This window comes from Pelophylax lessonae (genome assembly GCF_965119305.1).
Source record: "Pelophylax lessonae genome assembly, chromosome: 4".
NCBI lineage: Eukaryota > Metazoa > Chordata > Amphibia > Anura > Ranidae > Pelophylax > Pelophylax lessonae.
This window is the reverse complement of record NC_138771.1, coordinates 466,680,209-466,705,184: the sequence shown is the minus strand read 5'-3', so window position 1 is coordinate 466,705,184 and position 24,976 is coordinate 466,680,209. Positions and strand designations below refer to the sequence as shown.

The following is a 24,976-nucleotide window of genomic DNA, read 5'->3' as shown; positions in this document are numbered from 1 at the left end:
CTGTCGTAGCGGAAACACTGATGGCATACATGGCGTTTTCAATCAAAGATAATCCCATGAAGCTATGTGAATCTGCTAACCTTGGTTTTAATTGTTACCCAGTTCCAAGCTATCAGATTTATGAAACTGTAGGTCTAAACCATCAAAGCTATTGTTATACTAGCTACATTTCGATTGGTTTCCACCCCAGTTTTGACCATTTGGTTGTTTAAAGCTCAGACATAAAATATGATCAAAGCATATCCTTCTATAGTGTATTCCTGTCTCAATTAAGAGCTCTAAATGTGGTCCCATCTGCTGGCCCATTACTCTATCAGCATGAATCACCTCTGACATGTTTTCCTGACACCAAGAGAAAAAACGGTAACGGTAGGGTGCCCCAGCACACTGCTTGTTATTGACAGCCTCAGCTCTGTTCCTGTGTAAAAGGGGGTTTCTTTCATCCAATTCAGATCTCCCCTCCCTTTTTTTTTTCTGTCAGCTCAGACAAGCTTTATAAATTCTAAACTTTGAACAGAACTGGAGAAGGAAATATTGCAGATAAACAGGTACAACTTATGTTGGAGGATTTGTTTAATCTCTGGGTATCACCTGAGCCCAGTCACTTCATTGAGTAAATCTAAGGGTTTACAAACACTTTAAAACTTGGTAAACCATGGAAGCCCTGGTTGGCAGCTAGATGCGAAGAGTTCAGTGCTTTGGGAGCATTATCGATCAAAAGCCACCCAAAATTGCCATGTGTATGGCTAACATTGCTGTTTTATAATGACCTCATGCAAATGATGTTCACATATGGAAGGATAAAAAATAAAGTTTGGTCCTCTCTATGGCCACATTTTCTGTCCACAGGGCTTGTATTGTCAGCGGTGCTGTATCTTACATTACTGTACACCATTAGAAGGGATGGGTTAGTAGTGACCAGGTTTCACAGCACTTAGGAGCATTGTAGTTAATATTGGTCACCAGAATCGGAGGCAACATCAGCCTACAAGCTATTATCTCCACTTTGTAAAAGCTTCACATCAATGACACACAAAGCCTGACTTTGTTTCTTTATTGGGAGGGTACAATTTCATCTGTGCCCAGAGAACTGTGTCTAATATAGGAGAGGATGTTTGCATTCAGGGGTCACGAAGTACAGCAGATAGTGCCAACCTCCGTCACCCATCTTCTGATGTACTACAGAGATGGGCTCAGGCGTGTACAGGATCCTGGTCCCAACCCACCTGCCCGATCCTACCAGGTAGCTGACACTGCACACCACTAATCCCAGGCATTGAGACATTTCCGGGGCCTGCAGCTGCACAGAGCGGAAAATATCTCCCTGCCCGTGGTTAACGGTGTGCACTGTCAGCTTCCTGACGGGATGAGGCAGGTGGGTTTGGACTAAGATCCCGGACATGCCTGAGCCCTCTGTATTACATGTCCCAGTAAGTCTGCACATACTGAATTTTGTTACCTCCAACATATTGCTTATATTAGGAGGTGCATGTTGAAGACCTAAAGCCTTTACCGTGTTAATAGATTTGCAGTCAGTTGTAATCTGTAGACAGGATGCTACTGCAGAGCACAGAATAGGGCATTATAGATGAATGATGGCCTTTGTGAGAAGCTGTTAAGTACATCTTAAAAACTGATGCGATGTGAATAGTTCCTGGAAACCTGGATTATTACATCCTCTGCTTGGTCTTCTCTTTCCAAGAAAACCCCACTGAACAGACCGCATAAGTGCACTAGATTGGAATCATTTAGTCTGCTGCCTGTCAGGATCTCAGACATGTCTTTTGTTGTATTCTCACAACTAATACCTTAGTGATCCAAAGGAGAATCGCACTATGCATCCTACTCAAGAAGAAAACCTAAAAGATGTCTGCTGTGACTTATTCTCCACAATATCCTTTTGTGTGAGCCCTCCAGAAGCTAGTTTCTGTTTACTAGGGGCCTGACTCCAGGGTTTAGGCTGGCCTGCTGCCATCCCACATCCAATGAGGGCACCCTTATTAACACCTAAGTGTTCTCTCTGGACTCGGGGATTGTAGGTGGTGGGCTCAGACCCATTTCACAGAGGCACACAGAAGATATTTTTTGGACTAAGAAAAGTAAACAGGCAGCTTATATAGTCTGTTTAATAAAACATTGAAGGCTAAGTTCACTTTTTGAACATGTTCCAGCTCTTTCCTCCTCTCCCTCAGATCCCCCCCCCCCCTAGTGTGACAGCGGGCAGGTGATCTTCTCCCCACACCTGCTGTCACAAGTTAAAAACAGTGCTGCCATGTGGGGTTCTGCCCACACAGCCGCTTTATTCATTTACGGAGTTCTGTGAATGAACTACAAATACCGTCGGTCACTATGGCCAACAATTTGTAGTTTTCAATGAACTGTGAGGGTGCTGGTAAGCCCTCTTGTAGTTCATTGTTTATTTTTGCAATTCAGTATTTGCCTGCCCATATCAGAGGTACAAGCAGACCGTATACTGAGAGTCTGCAGGATCCTGACATTGCACCCATGATCTGCTGATCACAGGTGCAATGCTTTACAGGCTCCAGTATAAAAAATAATAAATACAGATTTCTCCTTCGGTCATTGATGGACACAGCTCCTGATTCTTCTTAACAGTTGGGTTATCCTGCCCCCTTTAGGAGTAGGACACTAGACAAGAAAAAAGCTTGACTACACCTATGGAGCAATCCCAGGGGGTATACTCCCAATTCCTGCTATAGGTACTCAGTTTTTTTTTTTTCTGCCTGAGGACCTAGTTCCTTGGTGGGATCTCTGGTCCTGGTCGTCAGTACACACTTTTACAAAGTTTTCTTGTAAAGCGGTTGAGTTTGCATCTGCGCATGCTTCTTTTGGCCACAAGGTTTTGCTTGCTGCTGTTTAGAGGACCTGGTCCTCCTTAAGGGTGTATTGTTTTTTTTCAGGTGATCTCCAGTTTTTATGGTTGAGCTCCATGTTACCTGGTTGGCTATGGTTAGCCTTGGGAATTTTTTTCTGCTGTTCCCCACTCCTCAGGTTTCACACTGCTTTGGGACTTCCCAATGGCTAAGAAGAATCAGGAGCTGTGCCAGTCAATGAATGAAAGAGAAAATTGGATTTTTGACTTACCGCTAAATCTATTTCTCTGATGTTCCCGCCCCTCTTTGGAGTTTTTTTTTTTTTTCTTCTGACACTACTTGTAACAAAACTGAGTACCTATATCAGGAAGTGGGAGTATGCCCCCTGGGACTGCCCCATAGGCGTAGTTGTGTGTTTTTTTTTTTTTTTTCTTCTGCCTAGTTTCCTTCTCCTGTAGGGGGGCAGCATAACCCAATGGTTAAGAATCAGGAGCTGTGTCCATCAATGAAAATCAGAGAAATGAATTTTATGGTAAGTCAAAAATCCCATGGTTTTTACCTGCAAAAAAGATGTGCATTAATTCTTCACCAAAAAAAATAGTGAACTTGGCCTTAAAGGCTAGGATCACACTGCTGCAATATGATTTTGATCTGACTTTCTGTGCAAATATGTAGTACTGCTTGGATGCAACTTTGATAAGGTTTGCATCAGTGTGAACTGGGCCTTAAGAGGCTGAAAGGTTCAACTAAAAAGCTGTACTTATAACTAGGTTTATAGTCCTTAAACATGCTGGTGTCAATATCTAAATACACTATATAGCCAAAAAGTTGTCAACACCCAACCATCACACATACCTTTTATGGACACCCCTCCAAATTGATTTCAGGTTTCCAGAGAAGGGTTCTGTTAAAGCTACAGTATACAAAGACATTTTAGACTCCTGGTGCCTGACACATTGGCCAGCTAGTGTGCTGCGTGAAGCCCCCATGAGTTTTGGCCCTGCCAGCCACCTGAACCTTTGACAGAGCCTAAAGCATTGGGTACGGCTTGCGGATGTGATGGCCACATCCCAACACCGCCATCCGCCTTTTGGTATACAGCCCTGGGTACACAGATCTGTCAGGAGATTGTTGCTGTGTAGGGCTGAGAGCAGTGTTCATTTCGTTGATGAAAATATTTTCAATAAAATTAACACAAATTTAGTCAACTAAAATACAATGAAAACTAAAATGGTATTTTAGTCAAGACTATGACTAAAACCAAACTGAATTTTGACATCAAAATGAACACTGGCTGAGAGTGAAGCTGTTAGTCCTGCCCTGCTAAAGAATACAGAGCTGAATGGTGCAAAGAAAATACAGACCAATACGAGTTGGTGTTACATGTTTTCTTTATTTTCCTAACAGGTATTTTCTTTATTGAATTTAAGACAAATACGGATAAAAATAAGGAACAGGAGATGAGAAAAAACTTGATCGTCCGTGTTTTTTGTGTTGACCCTTTTAAGTTGAATGAGCTACAAGACACCTCGGTGCCGTGAAAAAAATGAAGTGTTTTCTGCATTTTTTCCCGCAGTGTAGCATACCACAATGAATGACATTGTTAAATTGCATTGGGGTACCGCACATGTTTTTATCTGTGTATTCATGCTTGTATAAATGGGCTCTAAATCATTGCAAAGTCAAATCTGCTTTTTGGATTTTTAACCACCTCAGGTCCAGGCCAATTCCTAAATTTCTCATGTAAAAATCAACCTTTTTTTTGCTTGAAAATTTTTTTTCAAGCAGAGGTCCTGGCGAATAAAATGGTGGTTGTTGCAATTTTTGGTCGCACGATAAGTGCACAGCGGTTTGTGAACCACATATTTTCAGGAAAAAATACACTTTAAAGAATTTTAGTGTATACAAACACAAGACCCAGTTTTTTTTTTGTTTTTTGGTAAAATTTAAAAGACAATGTTACGCTGAGTAAATAGATACCAAACATGTCGCACTTTAAAAATTGCGTAAGTGCATGGAATGGGGACAAACTATGGTACCTAAACAAAAAAAAAAAATCTCTAGAGGCGACACTTTAAAATCCCTTTATAGGTTACCAGTTTAGTTAAGCAGGGGGTCTGACACTAGAATTATTGCTCACTCTGACATTTGTGACAAAATCTCACGTGTGTTTTTTTTTTTTTTTTTTTTAAAGCCTGTGGTGTGTGAAACACACTCAAAAGACAAAATCTCACGTGTGGTGCAATCACTGTTTACATATGTGTGCAGAACCTCTGTGCTTGTTTGCAGGAGCACGGTGGGATGCTTTACGGTCCCTTTCACACTTGTGCGACTTGAAAGTCACACGATTTTACCGCAATTTTGATGCCGTGATTTTACTGCAATTTTGATGCGATTTTGACTGCGCTTGAAGCAATGTCTGTTTTTGGACCTCAAAACGTATTAAAATCGGGCCTAAGTAGTGCAGGAACGATTTTGAAGTTGCTGCAACATTAAGTTGCGCATATATGAATGGGTAGCATTGAAAAACATGGCAAACGACATGTCATGCAACTCTGATGTCCAAAGTTGCATGACAAGTTGCACAAGTGTGAAAGGGGCCTTTAAAAAGATTTTGACTTTCTTTATTTAAATTTAATTAAATATTTTTTTTTGAGACTGAACCTTCACATTATTATTATTATTATTATTATTATTATTATATATATTTTTTTATTGAACTTTATTATCACAAGGAATGAAGTGCATCCCTTGTTTCTTGTGACAATATGGGCCTCTTAACGGAGAGATCTGGGGCTTATTAGACCCCAAATCTCCCCTCTGCCCTCCAAAGCATTTGCTCAAACTGAGATTGGTTTGATCAGATGCTTCACAAACGGGTAACGTTTTGTAAACAAACCAAAAGCCAGAACTGACAATCCTCATTGCTTCCAGTTTCAGACATCACAGAGGGGGGTGTAACAGCGGAAGTTCCTTGTAATCTACTAATTGGATCCAATGCGACAGGTTGCATTGGTACTGGGCGGGGTTACAGACCCCCTTCTGCCACCTGTAAAAGTAATCTGGCGGCTGTATAGCTGCTCAGAACACTTATATGAAAACCCGATGCCTTAAAAAAATGATATCACAATCATGGCTGCAATTGCACCACTCCAGTCCTAGGATGTGTATAATACGCATAGCAGACGGGAAGTGGTAATAATTACAGATGCTGTTTTGCAGCCATTTGGGAGCTGTACTTGAGGCCCTTGCATATTTACCAATTTGAAAGCCAATTGTTTAGACCATTGTGTGTTTCCTGCTGTGTGACAACAGTTTGGCGTTGACGCCTTTATGTTCCAGCATGATTATGTGCGCAAAGCCAGCGCTATAAAGATACAGTGCAATTAGTTTTAGTGTGGAGGAACTTGAGTGGCTGGCACCAGAGCCTTGACTTCAACTCTATTGAATGCTTTTGGGATGAAATGGAAGTGTAAGCCAACATCTGTACATGAGCTCACAAATTACCTATTGGTTGAATGGGTACATATGCTTACAAACTCCCAAATCTTGTGGAAAGACTTCCCAGAATAGTGGAAGCTGTTGCCACAAAATGGGACTAGTTCCATATTAAGGTCTCTGGTTTTGGAATGGGATGTGATTGGTGACTTTACCTATCAGTACATCTGCAGAGAGTATATTGTTTTCATTGAGATGCTGTCAAGTAGAATAAGTTAAGAAAATCGACAAGGTACAATCATTGTGTAGCACTATTCCCTAACTGATATGCAATGACAAACTATTCATCAAGACAAGGGTTTTAACACAATCAATAAGAGTATTTACATTAAAGTAGATGTAATCTCGAACTGTATGGCTTTTGTAAAGCACTGTAAGTCCTATACCATGTTTTTAATATAAATATTTGTTTTTAGCTTTTTGTATCCTAGTGCTGCTGATCTCACACAGGCTCTTTACAACCACTTACTGTATACATTCATTCCAGCAAAAGTTTCATGGCATTTTGTATTTCCTAGTGGTGACAATGGTGGAACATGTCTGCATATTTTGTGTTTAAACAGCCATTAATAGTCTCCTTTTGGAAGCCCATTTGACAGGGTACCTACGCGGAAACACAGTTGGGGGACGAGTACAGAGCATTGACACTTTACAGGAAGTGACCTTCATGGCAGGATCACCAGGATTTTTTTTTTTTTCATGCAAGTTGCAGATTTCACAATATTACAAATGTTTGGTCTGCATTAATTTGTAGCTTATATTCAATTTTAGTGATCAGGTTTTTACATATACTTTTAAGCTGAACACATTATTACATACTGCTTAAAAAATATTTATCTCCACAATTCCTGTTTAAATGATAGACCGCCTTTAAGAACAAGTATTGACTATGACTTCACAGTCATCTTTTGTGTGGAAAAGTTGTAATACTTTGACATGGTTGGGATAACTTGCAGAATATGGAACGGATATGGCTCGATGTAATGAAGCCTGGTATATAGCCAATAATTTATCATGCCTGCAGTCCGAGGCTTCCCGCAAGGCATTCTCCCATTCTAGTTCATCTAGTGAATGTGCTTACACATAGAAAAACCTCCACTGTTTTGAGGGTCTCCCACGGTGTGTAGGGTTTACCCTACTCCCAGAACAAGGTCAGAATCCATATGTTCAGGAGCCCCCTTCTCTAGTGTGCAGCTTGATTTATTTCCTGTCACACGAGCCTAATTCCTTGAGACTGGAAACTGAAGAAGTGCCAAGGAACTGCCATCGCAGCCGGCTTCCTCCTAACCCCCCAAAAATCTCCACATGATTTCCTTCCAAGAGGCCCTAACTCACCCATAAGAGCTGCACTCCCTTCGACTTAGCAGTGCATCCTCCAATATCACTTTCATATCAATCACAGCAGATTTTATGCTAACTAGGTCCTCCTGCCTCCTCCCAACCAGTTCACCACATCTGGATATAAATTCCTTCCCTGCACTGAGGTCACCGGGACCCTGGGTATGGCACAAAACGAGGACTGATCTTTACATGGGAAAGGAAGAGAAGGCCTGGGGTCCCTCTTTCCAAGATGTGTTTTGTGTTTAATTGCTTTGGACTTCAGCCACATACAGATTGGTTTCCTTAACTCAGCGCCTGCCGGGGAGCTTTAAGAGCAACGCTAGGCAACGAGTAAAGTCATGTGGTGATCTGGTTGATGCTATGCAGTAGTCTTCATCACTTTGCTGGCATTACTCTGATTTAAAAAAAAAAATAAATAAAAACTGCATGCACACAAGTTATACAGACTTCTATTAGATTTTTCCAGCTTCCCTCCCAGGCCTCCGTGTTTGAGGGTAAGGTTCGAAGCTAGCTCAAAGATGGCCCTGTGCTTGAACCAGTAAATAACATTTTTCACTGTTTTCACATGCCCTAATTCAGGACTAGTCAGAAGATCTAAGATGATGGAGAGATTTTTGCGATAAATTGCTTGTCCTATGTTGGACAGCAATATCCCTTGAACAGTGATTAGGAGTATTTTTGGGCTATTTCTGTACCGAATCTTCTGCACTGTGCTCTGAGCTCTCTTCACTGAGCTCTGCAGAGTGTCATTTCAGCTCTCTTCCTCCTCGTATCTGACAGCTCAGGCAAGCTTTATAAATTCTGGACTTTGAACAGAATGGCTTTGAACAGAGTCTAGCTTTGTATTCATTGAAAAAAATCTTAAGGATAACTAAAGGCAACTTTTTTTCTTCAGTTTTGTATAGACGGGAGATGAATTAGAACACCTGTCAGTTTCTATTGCTGTCTGCATTCTCATTAAGGAAATTCACCATCTCTATTTGTCCTGTTTACTATTATCATTGAAAGTAAATGAAAATCCCAAACTTTGGGTTGTCCCCAGAAAAGTAAGAGGGGAAATCTTCCATTGGGGACTCTATTTCTTGTGGCCTTGGGGTCCCCAAGATATTCCCTTTATTTACAGGGATTTTCTTTCACTTACTGTTAGGCTATGGGACAAATATCTTAACGATGTGGTCACTTTGACTTTTCAGAGCAAAGTGACAGCATCTCCTGATAGCCACCTTCCCTCCATCTTTCCCCAGCAAGCTATTCTCCATCATATGCATTCCTTCAATATTATCCCTACATTTGATGTATTGTAGCATAGCTTTGATAGATGTGGGTGTCGAGGACCGCTCCTGTGTGACAGTAATTGCACCAGAGGAGTCAATCCCCAGACTTGAACCCTGCCATGTAAAGGTGGGAAACAATAAGATCCGCTGGAGTGTACAGCCATGGTCAGATGTTACTATGGTATACTGAAGTATGATTACAAAGGCTTTTATTGACAATTATATTAAGTTTATGCAAAGAGTCACAATTTGCAGTGTTTACACTTCTTTTTTCAAGGCCTCTTCAATTCTCCCAGGCATGCCGTCAATCTACTTCTGGGCCACCTCCTGACTGATGGCAGCCCATTCTTGCATAATCAATGCTTGGAGTGTGTCAGAATTTGGGGGGGGGGGGGGTTTGCTCATCCGCCTCTTGAGGATTGACCACAAGTTCTCAATTGGATTAAGGTCTGGGAAGATTCCTGGCCTTGGACACAAAATTTCGATGTTTTGTTCCCCCAAGCCACTTATCACTTTTGCCTTATGGCAAGGCGCTCCATCATGCTGGAAAAGGCATTGTCACCAAACTGTTCTTGGATTGTTGGGAGAAGTTGCTCTCGAAAGAATGTTTTTGTACCATTCTTTATTCATGGCTGTGTTCTTAGGCAGAATTATGAGTGAGCCTACTTCCTTAGCTGAGAAGCAACCCCACACATGAATAGTCTCAGGATGCTTTACTGTTGGCCTGACACAGGACTGATGGTAGCGCTCACCTTTTTTTCCCCAGACAAGGTTTTTTCCAAATGCTCTAAACAATCGGAAAGGGGGGTTCATCAGAGAAAATGACTTTACCCCATTCCTCAGCAGTCCAATCCCTGAATCTTTTGCAGAATATCAGTCTGTCCTCAATGTATTTCTTGGGGGAAGGTGGCTTCTTTGCTGCCCTTCTTGACACCAGGCCATCCTCCAATAGTCTTTGCCTCACTGTGCGTGCAGATGCACTCACACCTGCCTGCTGCCTTTCCTGAGCAAACTCTGCACTGCTGGTGCCCTGATCCCACAGCTGAATCAACTGTAGGAGACGGTCCTGGTGCTTGCTGGACTTTCTTGGGCACCCTGAAGCCGCCTTCCCAAATGCAGTGGAAATTTTTTTTATGGGATTAAGTTAATTTTTATGGCAAAGAGGAACTTTTTAATTATTTGCAAATCTGATCACTCTTCATATCATAACATTCTGGAGTCTATGAAAATTGCCATCATAATAACGGAGGCAGCAGACTGGTGAAAATATTTGTCGTTCTCAAAACTTTTGACCACGGCTGTACAAGGGCGAGTTTACTTTGATGGGAGGGCTGTCAAAAGGCACTGTCGCCCTACCCTGAATGAATAGGTGAGACTGTCTAAGTACTACTAGTAGGGTGGATTTTATTTAAATCCCTAGTAAAAAGGCTTGATTTAAATCATAATTTTTAATGAGCAACTGCCATCTCTGTCCCGCAGTGGCTCCTCCTTTGACCCACTGTTGACTTACCGACAGTCCCATTCATTTTAATGGGACGGTTGGTGATGCGGCAGGGATACAAGGTGAGAGACGTGGTGGCAGCAAGTAAGCGGATGCCCGCTCACAGGCGCTGCCACGATGAATCTGAAATGACAGATGCTCTTTAAATATAAGGACTCATTCTTGCTCGTAGTGTGAAATTGTGTGAATGCATCAATGCAGTGCATATTCTCTCAGCTTGTAGAGCTTGGATTCATTGAGTTTTATCAAAAATGTAAATGTAAATATTGCAGAAGCTTCATGCTTCATAACTAAGCTCCATGTTGAAAAAAATGAAATATTAATGTATCTTAAATTGAAAACTATCTTTAGAAAAATTTCCACTCCAAAAGCATTTATTAAAATTGATAAAAATCTAAAAAATCTGATTTTAAATTTAAAAATCCTTTTTTTCTATTTTTTTTCATGTTTTTTTTATCTACCCTGACTACAAGTACAAATACTGTAATCTGAGACTGTCGGCATCCTTTTATGACTTGCACATCAGCATTCTGTGTGGGCAGGTCAGAAATGTAAACCAACTAGGTCTCTAGAAATAGAAAAAAATAGCCCGGCTGCCATACACCCTGTCTGCCCTGAGTAGCTAGCAGGTAAAAGCAGCCTCAACTCAATTCAATCAGGCCACACCCCTGACATGTCTTGCCCCGCTCTGTTCCACGTTTTGGCCTGGAGGGCAGGGTGAAACATGTTGGGTGGCGTGGCCTGTATGAATTGCGCAGAGGCTGCTTTTACCTGCTAGCTACTCTGGGTGAAATGTCCTGAGGCTGGGCTATTTCTGTTTGTACAGCTTGCTCTGGGTCTGTATGAACCTCTCCACAGCTTGCACCCTCACTAGTCGGCGGCATCAAACTTAATGGACCTGGGCAGCCTAAGAATTTTGTTGAGGTACCAATTAGGATTTTGTTGCTATGCGTAGAAAAGTGAATGTAATAGGAACATGCTTTTAGGAGGTTGGAGCTCATTGATGAGCTCATCAGTGTGTTGCTCCTTCATTGTCCAATCAGCCGGCCTGGGGAGCAGTGGGGACTACGAATGCAGAGCTGAGGCATCAACTGTTTCCTAAGCTTACCTCTCAGAGAGGAATTAGTTTTATCAATTCTGGCCATGAAGGGTTGGGGGTTCTTGTGACTGTAAGAGAAGGATGGGGCATGCAATTGTGATAGCTAAATTTACATTTACCTTAATTTCCTTTTTAAGAAGCCAAACATAATTTCCTTCCACTTAGAACAGGACACCTTGGATAACTTACCCAAAGTTGAGTACCAGATATGCGTTTTGGGCTTATCCTGGAATCCATCCAGCCCTGAATGTTATCGGTGAATATCAAGAGGCTTAGCCATGCTCAATGTTAATAGAATATCCTCTGTGATTCTGGCAGTATGTTCTCTAATGCTTCATGTCACAATAAAGACACTATAACTCTGCATGTTGTTTATGGCTGGCCAGCATGCCCTTATCCCTCCTGTATTACAGATATTTCATAACCAATTGTCATTGTGTTACAGCTTAGCATTCCTTTTCTAGTCAGAGGAGCATGTCGCTCCCCTGCGGCCTTCCTGCTTCCCCAAATCTCTGCATGCTTAATGTGAGCATTTTAGTTTGACCACATGCCATTTCTGCTGGATAAATTCCAAGGGTGATGCGATCCCTGCTCTCATTTGTATACAGGACCCTAATGGAATGGGGTCCTTGCGGATAAGTTAAATGCATTGTAAGGTGTCCTGAGGGTATTGGAAATACTAAGAGAGGGCTGCAACTATGCTGTATAGGTAGCTCATTAGGGAGACCAGCAGTGTCATTATTAAGTCTCTATGTGTGGCTCAGGACTAATGCTAATCACCTGTGTTTTCTCTCTTCTGCAGCACCAACGTGGTGATGAATTATTCAGAGATAGAGTCTAAGGTTCGAGAGGCGACCAACGATGACCCCTGGGGACCTTCCGGGCAGCTCATGGGAGAGATCGCCAAGTAAGTAATGCCTGATTTCCCGGGAGAAGCAAGACTATTCTCTGCCATTTAGAAGTTGTAGCGGAAGGAGAGAGCTGGGAAGTTTATTCACCCTGGGCTCCATGCACAGAATAGAAATCTGATGGGGGTGAGATTAACAAAGAGTCACACATCTTTGGAATATATACACAATTTTTAAATGTATGCATTTACTAGAGTACAAAGCACAGATGGGGAGATTTTCAGGCATGTGTTCCTGGAAAATGTATGCAAATAGGTGTTTTGGTGCAGCAACAATTGCTTCAGAGAGATCTGCTGCCAGACTATTCCATTTATCAGAAATCTTCCCATAATCTGTGCATTTAACATACAGTATATTAGCCATGTTATTTACCTTTTTAAAAGCTTCCCTTCTCTAGATATACAAAAAGCCTGAGACTGCTGCTGCGCATTGCCAACTTGGATGTCAGCAGACCCAGAGCTGTCACTCAGGTGACAATTGGTAGAATTCACCTTCACTCCTTCTCCAGCAGTTGGAAGAGTTGGGCCAGCACAGACACTAAATAGACACTCCCAGAAGAAGTGAGAGCTTGCATGGAGCAAAGGGGGTTGTGCTAGGAAATTTACTATTGTGGAGCCGATTTGCTAGCAAGTTGAGACTTGCTGCAAGCCAAAAAAAAAAACCAAGAAAAGTAAAAATACTGCAAGTAAGCCTTTAACAGGGTTCATACACATTTTCACCAATAAAATTCCATGACTTTTCCATGACTTCACGTAAATATTCATGACCTAATGTTTCATGAAATGTCTATGTATACATGTTAAATAAGAGGAAATCCATGTTCGAAATGTCAAACTTTTTACGACACACTGTACTTTTAGCACGTCCCGGGGTCCTGATCTTTCTCCAGCCACCTTTTCGTCATGAAGCCATACATTTTTAAAGCTGCATTTCCCTGGCATTGCTGTAACTCTGTGAACACACTAACTTTAGCTGAAACTGTGTTACCCCAGTTGTAATTTGACCAATAAACTGTAACTGGAGAAAGATTAATGGCCGCTCCTGCTTGGGGATAAAGCATCAGTTCAGGCAGTCATGATGGAGGTTCAGGCAGACTGGTATGGATGACACAGACAGTCAGATGCACAAAATGCAGCACTTACTCTTTTAGGCCCAAGCCACAGTCATGATGGAGGAGGTGCCGGCGGACTGGTATAGATGGCACAGACAGTCAGATGCACAAAATGCAGCACTTACTCTTTTAGGCCCAAGCCACAGTCATGAGGTGCAGGCGGACTGGTATGGATGGCACAGATCTGATGCACAAATGCGGCACTTACTCTTGGAGAAAGAACAGTAAATGGGTGCTCCTGCTTGCCGGTGTAGCAAGAACCCCTTCCCCCCCCACTGACCAGTAATGAACCCCTGCCCCTACACTGACAGACCATCATCCAGCAACTAACTCCCATCCCACTACCAAACAGCTGTTCACCTTCCTCACCTCTCTGCCCTGCTGTAGCCATAAAGCTGTGTATCCCTGCATGCTGATCCAGTGTCCATCTCCCCGTGCTCGACACCGCTCACCTTCCTCTCCGCCCGCTGTAGCCATCATCTCCCCATACTCCACACCGCTCACCTTCCTCTCTGCCCGCTGTAGCCATCATCTCCCCGAAACGGTTAGTGCCCCCTTCCGCGTCATCACGTTCATGCGGCCAGCCTGCCCTCCAGTGACGCTTCCGCTGCCTGATTGGTTGTAATCTCCCGTCTGTTGCTGCTGCTGGCCAGTCAGTCTCCAGGCAAACCGCAGCCAGCCCTCCCCGCTGCCTGATTGGTTCATCTCCTCGGCTGCTGCTGGCCAGTGACAGCGCATACCCGGACCCGGAAGGATGCTTACACCGATGTAAATACAGTATGTGGCAATAAAATCATTAGGGAATAAAATAATTAAACAAAAAAATCATTAAGCATCCGCTTCCTGCTCCTCCACAGTTCTCATATTCCATGACTTTTCCAAAACCTAGTGGGGTTTACTAATTCTCCATGACTTTCCCAGGCCTGGAAAGTGTCATCCAAAAATTCCATGACTTTTCCAGGATTTCCAGGACCGTACGAACCCTGCTTTAAATACTTGATTTTTCTAGGCTTTTAGCTGCATTTTTGTTAAATTGGACCTGGTCTCTAAACATTAAGGCTCCATGTACACGGGACGCTGGAAATGGCCGTTTAGGAGCAGTTGGGCGTTTTTTTCAGAAGCCCCTGAACCCACCTACATGTTATCTTATCTGTCCATGTACACCAGGTCGTTTAGTCATTTGCAGGCAGTTGCGTTCAGGGACTGTTTTTAGAACGCAATTATTTGCGTTCGAACGTGTTTTTCCCGGCGTTTCAAACGCACTAACGCGTCCGAACGCGATGACCCGCGTTTAGCGTTCGCGTTTTTCCATTTTAAAGGGGAAGCATTTTTTTGACCTCTAGGAACGCTTCTAAACGCAAACGCCACTAAACGCGGGTACAAACGCGACCGAACGGACGTTTCAAACGTCCTAAAAATTCCAGCATTCAAAGGGACTTTTAACAACGTCCCGTGTACATGGAGCCTTACACTTACAGGTATCCATGTAGAGTTTGAGGAGATTATTTGCATACATCTCTGTGGGGCATTGTCTGAAAGTCTCCCTAATTGAAATAACTTGTTTAGCTCTTCACATACTGACAAGAACAATAGTATCCATACTTGCAAAACCCAGTCAGTTTACATAACACTGTCCATGGGTAATTATGGTTTAGCAAATGTTTGTGGCTGTTTTAAAATGTACTTGCTAGGGCCACACAAGCTTACTAAGCCAACAATACTGTGAAGACACCTGCTTAGACCTTCAATTCCGTGTATTGAAGCCACTTTGATTTCAGGTCCCATCTGTATACATAGCATGGAATTCTGCCTTAATTGCCATTAGGCCTTTCCACTTAACAGTCCAATGCCAGAACATTTATGGCCATTAGAGGCTGTGGCATTGGAGTGTTGAATGGAAGGGATTGGGCTTAAATCCATCTTGAAGAGAAATCTATGCCCTGTATATAGAACTGTCCTGTAATACAAGGGGATTTATAAAGGCAACAGAAACTGAATGAAGATTAGCTGACTTGCTGCTGTACTGCAGTATTGTTTAGGCGTTGATATGTTTACTTTAAACCTCCAGTGGGCAGGAATTTCACTTTAAGGCCTCCTATGTAAAAACATGGCATTACCTGATAGTCATGTCTCCATTTGAAACGGGTGAAGCAGAAATTCTTTTAAAATGTAATGTTCCGCTCATCTCTCTCTCAGTATTTGTAACTGCTGACTCCTCATTCTTTCAGAAAAAACTGAAGTTCCTCTTTATATGCAGTTCTACATGTGCGATCTAGGTGTCCATATGCTGTGAGGTATTTTGATGGGCAAATGCATATTACTGTTAAGATTAACCAGAATTCCTTGCAGATGCATTTGACTTGCAGTTGATCTCTTTTTGACCTTCTCTTGACCTGCTTCATGCTAATTTTCATTCCTGTAGACTTATATGGGGAGAAAAGCAGTTCTGACATGAAAAGCCAGTGGACAAGTGCCTTCAAAATGCCATCCATTTGTTATTCCAAGAGCATTTTTTAGAAAGGCATAAACATTGCCCAGTCTTTAGGCTACACAGCATGTATACATGTCTCCCTGAAAAGATGCTGAGCTATTGAGCCCTTGTTGGGAGTAGGAAGTGCTGAGAAGGGTAGTAGGGTGTTCTACGCTGCTGAGTCACTGCTGGGATTGGGGTGTAGGGGGAGTTGAGATGCTGAGTCACTGATGTAAGTTGGGAGAAGAGGAAGTTGAGCTGCTGACTGTAGAGAGGGGATGTTGAGCTGCTTAGTCTCTGGTGAAATGGAAAGCAGGGGGAGCTGAGCTGCTGAATCACTGCTGGAATACGGAGCAAGGAGAGATGAGCTGCAATGATACTGCTGTAAGGAGGAGCTGACCTGCTGAGTGGGTGCAGGAAGATCTAAGCTGCTAAAAGTACAACTGGGATGACTTCAGTGATTCTGCTGTAACCTTTGACAAATTACTCCACAGCGTCTGCAACTAAAAAGTCAAGGATGCCTTGTTGCTCATCTACTTCTTTCTATAAAGAAAAAAAAAAATTAATAACGGACATAGCCTGGTCACAGGTTCACTTTAAGTCATTGTGGAACTGTAATCATTTTTAATTCTTGATGACTGGGATATTATGTTCCGTCAGGTTTTTCAGCTGCCTAACACTCCGTAATAGAAATAGCCACCTTTCTCTGCTTAACTGTTCATCAGCTTTTAGAGAAATAAAAACACTTTACCAAGAGCATCAAGCTACAGTGTGTAGTAGAATGAAATCCTATATCCTGAGGCCTTATCTTTTAATTATCAAGAAGGTCTTAGATAATTCTGTAGGTTAAATAGAAAATTTATGTAATGTGTTTCCTGGTGAAAAATATATGAACATAAAAGATTTGGCCCAGCTTGGTGTCCATGTTTCATGATTTACTCATATTTAGGGTGTGACATGAAACATAGTTTTAACTTGCCAACTCCCTGCCCTCAAACTGCATCTGTAGTCCATGGTCCATAATTGAAGGTCCTTCCCTACATATGGACCTAAAGGTGGCATGTAAACAATGCAGAGCTTTGGGCATTGGCCATGTAATACATAGAACAGTCACAGTGTTCTCCCGTCTTCAGTGCAAAAATGTATTAATTGCATAATGTTAAAGAATGTGGGATTAATACATTTTTTGCAAAAGGTGGGCTATATTTTTAATCTGGGGGAAGTTGATTGCCCTAGAAAAGAATCACTGCTATATAGTGTTTCTTTATTGGCACACCAATAAGCTTCATGATAGATTTGTTATTGTAGTGGCATTCCTACGTTTCTCCTAAAAGTATTGAGTTCTCAAACAAACTTGTATTTCTAAGGTTTATCAAAATTATTTTTTATAATTAGCCATTTTACTGGTCTATAGTGACCTACTCTTTGACTAGTGCTGTCTACTAGACAACATTTGTAAACATATGTGAAAGTGGCAAGACATGGGGCTTATGGTCTATTGTTGTCAGTACAGCAGGCACGCAGACATTATTCCATATGTCTCATTACTCACTCTGCCAGGATCTGTTTTTGGGGGAAATGTTGTAAAATATTTCCTGGCGGAATGTGACTCCAGCATTTGAAATTGAAAGTCCAAAGAAGGTGGCAGGGACTTGCCAAATTCCCTCTTAGCTGTAGCTTTTGGCAGAGCATAGTGCCTAATTTGTCCTCCCCTTTTCATGGTTTCCCCAAGCTGTAAGTGGATTGTTTCTAGCTGAACAATTAGAATGCTTTGATTCCTCCAGAAGTGGGCAGTCATGCTTGACTTCTGTGCATTTTGCTGTAGAGCATGTTCAGTTAACAGCATCTAACGCTACCCTCTTACAAGCTTGACAATGCTGTTATCCAAAGGTCTTGATTGCTCCTTCATCGAGACTAGGAGACACCCTAAGACCAGAAGTACGTTACTGGCCAGATCACCAAATTAAAAAGCCTAAAAACGAAATCTAATGCAGCCACTATGTTTAAAGTGGTTGTAAAGCCTTCATTTTTGTTCTGTGCTGCATGTGTCCCCCTCATCCCCTTGATCTCGAGCTGGCGAGGTGTAGGAAGGCAGCAGCTCTCCTGACTCTATCCTGCCTTAGTGCACTGATTAATAGCAGGGGGAGCCATTGGCTCCTGCTGCTGTCAATCCGATTCTGTGGCGGGGAGCGAGCTGAGCCGCCCTGTTTGTGTCAGTGTAAGCAGGGAAGGCATCACGGGAGGGAGACCACACAAGTGCCTCTATAGAAAAAGCGGCATCCTAGAGGAACACTAGCCAAAGAGGAAAAGCCAGTAGTGGCAGCAGGGAACCCCAGAAGAAGAGGATCAAGGCTACTTTTTTTTTTTTTTTAAAAGGAACCTTTCGAGTGATATAAAAGTCGTTTTAAAAAAAAAAAAAAAAAAAACATTTCATGCTTACCTGCTCTGAGCAGTGATTGCCCCGAGCAGCCTCGATCCGGTGGCCTGACAATCAATTGTGCGCAGGGGGGGGAGTTTTACCTGGTTGGGGGCTTCTGCCAGGGCCCCTCAGCCCTGCTTGGATCTGTCCTTGAGGCCTGGTCTCCCTCCTGGGTCCCTGTAAGCCTTGTGGTGCCTCAGTTTTGGTTTAGCCTGTGTGTTTCTATGCACAGTGGCCAGGTTTGTGTAGTCCGATGGCCATTTTCTTGTGGTTTGTCATTGGAAATAGCGGCCATGACATTGAAATCGATTTTGGCAGTGGGTGTCCCTCCTTATCCCCTGGGGCGGACTCCTGGATCATTTTACTTCCTGATCGCCGCACGTGTAGTGCAGACTCTCCTGGTGGCTGCAGGTGCCTGTTTTTCCGTGGGTGGTGAGTCTGGTGGGGTCCTCTCCCTCTCTGCCGAGGATCGCTTAGTGCTTTGTGCCTGACAACCGGGTGGTGCTGCCAGCGTGGTGGGGGTTGTCCCTTAGCAGCGTTTTAAGTTTTACACTTTTTGTGGGGTTCTCCTTGTGACTCATGGAGTCTTTGTAACACATCTCCCCACCTGATCCCCTCTGAGGCTGTGGGGCCCTCCGAGTCACAACTATACATTCATGCACTCACGGCAGTCGTGGAGTCCACCCAGCGGTCCTGGGTGAAGGTGGCTTGTGGGCGACAGGCTAGCAAAAAAAAATTCCTCCACGTCTGCGACCGCGTACAAAAAGGCTCTGGTGGATGTACTGATTGTGTATCTGTACGTGAGACCCTGCAACTGAGACGCAGGTTCCCTTTGGCACTCACAAGCCATCCAAAGCGGCAAAGGTTTCTCCTTTCCCTGCCTAATTTGACAGAATTGCTAAAGAGCGGGGACGACCAAAGCATCCCTGTGGGGTCCCTAAGCACTTTTACTAGGTGTTACCCCTATGAGAAGTCCCTTCTTAAGAAGTGGACTGTGCTTCCAGTGGTGGACCCTCTAGTTTCCAGATTAAACAAGGCAACAATGATTCTGGTTGAAGAGTCACTGGCATTTAAGGATCCGGCTGACCTGAAGGCGGAAGCCGTGGCCTGCACTATGTACACTCTGGCTGGTTCGGCAATGAGGCCGTATTCACCATTGCCCTAGTGTCGCAAACTCTGACCGAGTGGGCTAAGCTCCTACACTGTGACCTGGAGGGTGGAAAAGCTCCCCCCTGCCTTTGCCAAGCTGGCGGACCAGCTGGTCTAGGGGCTGCAGCTGATCTGTGAAGCCTTTTTGGATGCTGTTCCCTGATTGCTCGCTTCTCGGTTTTGGCAGTGGTCCTTTGGCTTGTATTTTGGCTCAAGCACTGGTCTGCGGATCAGACTTAAAAAAAAAAATTTAAAAAAAAAGGCTTGACTGATCTTCCTTTACAAGGAGATCGCCTGTTTGGAGATACCTTGGATTACATCATTAAAGGTCTCTCACAGGTCTTCCGCAGGCTACTAAGGGCAAGGAACCTCGTCGTAGATGTGGGCCTTCCTTCTTGGCTCATAAGTTTTTTTTGTCCCTCAGGGTTGATTGACAAGTGCTCGAAGCCTTTCGGGGCCTCTTCTGGAGGATCAAAACTAACCTGGTCTGGCAAGCCAAGATTGGGCTTCTCCAGACCCGGGGACAAGGCTCTTCTTGGTTTCCGGACCCGTGGATTTCTGGGGTGCAAGACAAGTGTGTCCACAAAGTCATTCGGTCCGGCTACAAGATAGAGTTTCGCTCTTGTCCCTTGGCAAAGTTTTTCCCTTCTTGCACCTGTCTCCAGACCACTTACAAGGTTTGTTTGGGGCAGTACAAGACCTGTTCCTTCAAGGGGCGGTTGATCCGTTTCGGACTTCAGAACGTTTTTAGGGGTTTTACTTAAACCTGTTCACAGTTCCCAGGAAGGAAGGTAAAGCACGTCCAATACTGGACCTCAAGGCGTTAAACTTCAGAATGAAATCCATTTGAACGGTGGTGGTATCCCTCGCCTCTATCGATATCTATCAAGGATGCCTACCTTCACATTCCAATATGTGCCAGTCACCAGTGTTTTCTCCACTTTGCTGTGGGGGAGGAGCATTATCAGTTTTTGATGTTACCTTTTGGTCTTGCATCTGCTCCTCCGGTCTTCACAAAAGTGTTAGGCCCGGTGCTAGTTTTGCTATGTCATCGGGGGATTGCGGTACTGGGCTACTTGGACAATCTCATTCTGTGAGCGAAGTCTCCCTCTGCTCTGGTGGAAAACCTGGAGATCACAATACGAACTCTGCGGGAGTTCGGCTGGATTTTGAATTTTCAGAAGTCTGCCCTCGTTGTGAAAACTGGAATATTTGGGCCTGACTCTGGACTCGGCCTTAGGCAGAGTGCTCCTTCCTCTGGACAAACTCCTGAAATTGTTGGACAGCAGGAGGCGAATTGCAGCCTGCAAATGGTCATCCCTCCACACATTCATGCGGGTGCTGGGCCTGATGGTGTCTACCTACGAGGCGGTTCCGTTTGCACAGTTCAATACAAGGTCCCTGCAAGGGAAATTCTGACCAAATGGGACAAGACTCTCCAGTCTCTGAACAATCAGATCCGGCTGAGTCGGGACACAGAGTCCCTGATATGGTGGCTTTGTTCTCCTGCGCTTCGGCTGGGAAATTCCTTCCTTCTCTTTGTATTGGACAGTGGTCACCATGGATACCAGCCTGTCTGGCTGGGGAGGGAGGCGTCATCGGCGAGCATTCTGCTCAGGGGATCTGGACGCTGAGAGAGTCCAGACTCCCAATCAATGTCTTGGAATGCTAAGCGATCAGACGGTGTCTGGATCATTAGACGGATAGTCTTCAGGGTTGTCCAGTGCACATTCAATGGGACAATGCCATGGCTGTGGCTTATGTCAATCACCAAAGGGGCACAAGAAGTGTCCTAGTGGCTCTAGGAAGATCTACAATCGTACGTGGAAGAGGTACATTGCGTGGTGTGAGTCTCTTGGGGTTTTTCCTCGCTCCTTCTCGGAGGCTCAGATCTTGACCTACCTTCAACGGGGGGTTAAACAGAAATTTACCTTGAGTACCATCAAGGGCCAGATGTCGGCTTTGGTGGTCTTCCAGCGACCTTTGGCCACACACTCCCTGGTGCGTACTTTTCTTCAGGGTGTCTGCCATTTGGTTCCTCCAGTGCGGGCTCTGTTGCCACCTATGGATCTTAATTTGGTGCTTTCAGTTCTACAGAAGCCTCCCTTTGAAAATATTCGGGAGATTCCCCTGCTTATGCTGTCCCAGAAGGTGGCCTTTTTAGTGGCTATCACCTTTGCACGCAGGGTGTCGAAACTGGCAGCGATATCCTGTCGTTCACCTTACCTGGGGTTCTTCGCCCCTGTCCTTCGTTCCTTACAAATATTGTCTCTGATTTTCATTTGAATGAAGACATTGCATTGCCTATCCCTGTGTCCCAGGCCTAAACATCCAAAGGAAATTTCCTTGCATGCCTTGGATGTGGTCAAGGCAATTGGGGTGTACCTGGCAGCTATGGAGTCTTCTAGGAAGTCAAACTCCCTCTTTGTGCTCACGGATGGGCCTCAATAAAGGTGGTCTGCTTTCTCTGCGACCATTTCCAGATAGATCAGACAGACGGTGGTTCAGGCCTATTCCATCAGGGTTCAGGTTCCTCCTTTCCCTGTCAAGGCGCACTAGGGCACTTAGTGCCTCCTGGGCTTTCCGTCATCAGGCATCAGTGATGCAGGTTTGCAAGGCAGCCACTTGGTCGTCGGTGCACACTTTTAAAAAATTTTATAAAGTGGATATGTTGACATCTGCAGATGCTTCTTTTAGCCGCAAGGTCTTGCAGGCTGCTGTTTAAGAAAACCTGATCCTCTTTGAGGGTGTATTGCTTTTTTCAGATGGGCTCCAGTTGTTTGGTTGAGCTCATGTTGCCTGGTTGGCTGTTTAGCCTTGGGAATTTTTTTTGTTCCCACCCCTCATGTTTAACACTGCTTTGGGTTATGAATATCTGGAGCTGTGTCCGTCAATGAACGAAAGAGAAAATAGGATTTTTGACTTGCTGTAAAATCCATTTCTCTGATGTTCATTGATGAACACAGCACCCACCCCTCTGTGGAGTTATAATTTCTCCTTGTGAGAAAACTGAATGGCTATAGCAGAGAAAGGGAGTATTCCCCCCTGGGACTGCCCAGTGGTGTAGCCAGAATTCTTTTCTGCCTAGTGTCCTACTCCTGTAGGGGGCAGTATAACCCAATGGTTGTGAATATCAGGAGATGTGTCCGTCAGAGAAATTGATTTTACGATGAGTCAAAAATCCAATTTTTTCAGGGAGAGGTTACTTATGCACACTCGATATCTTTTTAGTTTCTTATAGTTTTTGTCACCAAAAATATTTTGGACTTTAAAAGTTGTAGCCATGTTGTGTATATCACATGATAAAAAGCCCTAACAATCTATTTTAGTTCAAGATTATAATGCAACAAAACAGGGAAAACCCCAAGGGGTGAATACTTTTCACATGGCACTCACTGTATGTTACATTTTTTGTTTTTGGGATTAAAGGGGTTGTAAAGTCAGAAGGTTTTGTTTATCTTAATGCATTATATGGATTAAAATAAAAAACCTTCTGTGTAGCAGCCTCCCCAGCACCCCCTAATACCTGAACTCGCCTTTGTCCAGCGATGTCCACACGTCCCTCGGCCTTCCGGGACTCTATCCTGATTGGCTGAGAGACAGCCACGGCGCCATTGGCTCCGGCGGCTGTCAGTCAGCTAATCAGCAGGGGGGGGGGGGGGCATGCCATGCCACGCCACAGCTCCGTGTATGAATGGAAACCTGGAGCTGCATCTTGGCTCTGGTGCCCTCATAGCAAGCTGCTTGCTGTTGGAGCACTCGACAGGAGCCAGATACAGAGAATAGGGAGCAGAGAAAAGGAGGACCCAGGCTTCTGTGTGCAAAACCACAGAGGAGGTAAATTTAACATGTTTGTAGAGTTTATTTTTATTTTTTTATTTTTAATATCACTTTAAGCCTTAAACCATACCTGTACTTTGTGCAAAGCAGCAGGGTTCCTGGGGAGTAACAGGTTTACTCCCGAGTAGAGATGAGCTCAGACATATTTGGATCCTCGTCCTGAACCCATGTGAGCAAGCCCACAAAGCGGTCATTGCACAAAGCCAATCCCAGGCAGCCGAGACATTCCTTGCCCTGCAAGGTCCATGTATATGTGCAGCTGCGAGTAGTGAATGTCTTGGCCGCTTATTGATTGGTGACCATTTTCTGGTGGTATTGCTCAGGTGTGTTCAGGACGAGGATCCAAATATGTCTGAGCTCATCTCTGCTTTGGAGCAAAATACTCACTTTTACTTGCAAGCCCCTCCAATGCACCCAACATTATTTATTAATTGCTGGTGACAGAAGCCAATTAACCTACCAGCAGAAGGGAAATGAGGGAATTGGCGCTGCCTTATGTAGGTGATATAAATAAGGGTAAAAAATGTATATAATATGTAAGATGGTAAAAATAGAGGAATAAAATATAAAGCAATATACAAAGTACAAAAAATGTATAAAGATAAATAAATATTGTATCAAATAATCAATATAGTGACATGTGCGTGAGTGCCTGTAAGCCCCCGTTCACACTGGGGCGACCTGTCAGGCGACCTGGTCGCCTGACAGGTCGCCGTAGGTCGCCTTCCATAGAGAAGCTGCGGACCCGTTCTAATAGGAGCGACACAAGTCGCTCCGACTTAGAAAAAGGGTCCGGAGCTTCTTTGGGGCGACCCGGAGCGACCTGCATAGACTTCAATGTTATGAAGTCCGTGCCGGCCGCTCCGAGGTCGCAGTGCGAGCAGCGCGCCGCGACCTATGAGGTCGCCCGGCAAAGTAACGTCGCCCCAGTGTGAACACGGCCTAAGTGACGTGCACATAAATAATGTATACAAGTGACCAAGTGCTAATAAATATATAAATAACTGATGGTACTGTATACAAGAATAAAGTGATATAGATGAGTGATGGTGTAATAATCAAGGCAGTGACTTGAGTGGTTATAAAATATCAACTGGGAATAAATTGACAGGATGATGATCTATAAAGTGACTTAGTGGCTAGAAATGTCCAAAAAATTATAAAGTGGCAAAATTCTTCGTGTAAATAATACACAATGCTGGTGACCCTTGTGGTGGGTAGTGAGGTGCTCCATGACCCCTATAATAGGTAGCCCACTCACCAGAAATACCCACCCCACACAGGGGTATAGAGCGGGTATGTAAATAGGATGGTGGTCCCTCAGTTGGATCCTTGCTCCCTCTGTGGGTCCTATAGTAGACGTGCCGGAGGGTCTCTGTAGGATAGCCGGGGTTCCTAAAAGAGGATGGCCGGGGTCCTGTATGTATGGGGTAGTGGCTCCAATGGTCCAGAAAATAGTCATCCAGTCTCAGCAGGACAGATCGTGTACTCATAGGCCATGTAGGGTAAGGAAAAGGCACATAGTGTAACTC

General features: G+C 44.0%; 1 protein-coding gene across 3 annotated transcripts in view; it reads left to right on the top strand.

Moving 5' to 3' along the window:
• CLINT1 (clathrin interactor 1) overlaps positions 1 to 24,976 on the top strand; it is a 170,178-nt gene that overhangs the window by 68,745 nt on the left and 76,457 nt on the right. For all 3 annotated transcript variants that reach the window (XM_082254541.1, XM_082254540.1, XM_082254539.1), the window contains exon 2: positions 12,350 to 12,454. In XM_082254541.1, the coding sequence (XP_082110667.1) occupies positions 12,350 to 12,454 (105 nt within the window). The remainder of the gene's footprint in view (positions 1 to 12,349; positions 12,455 to 24,976) is intronic.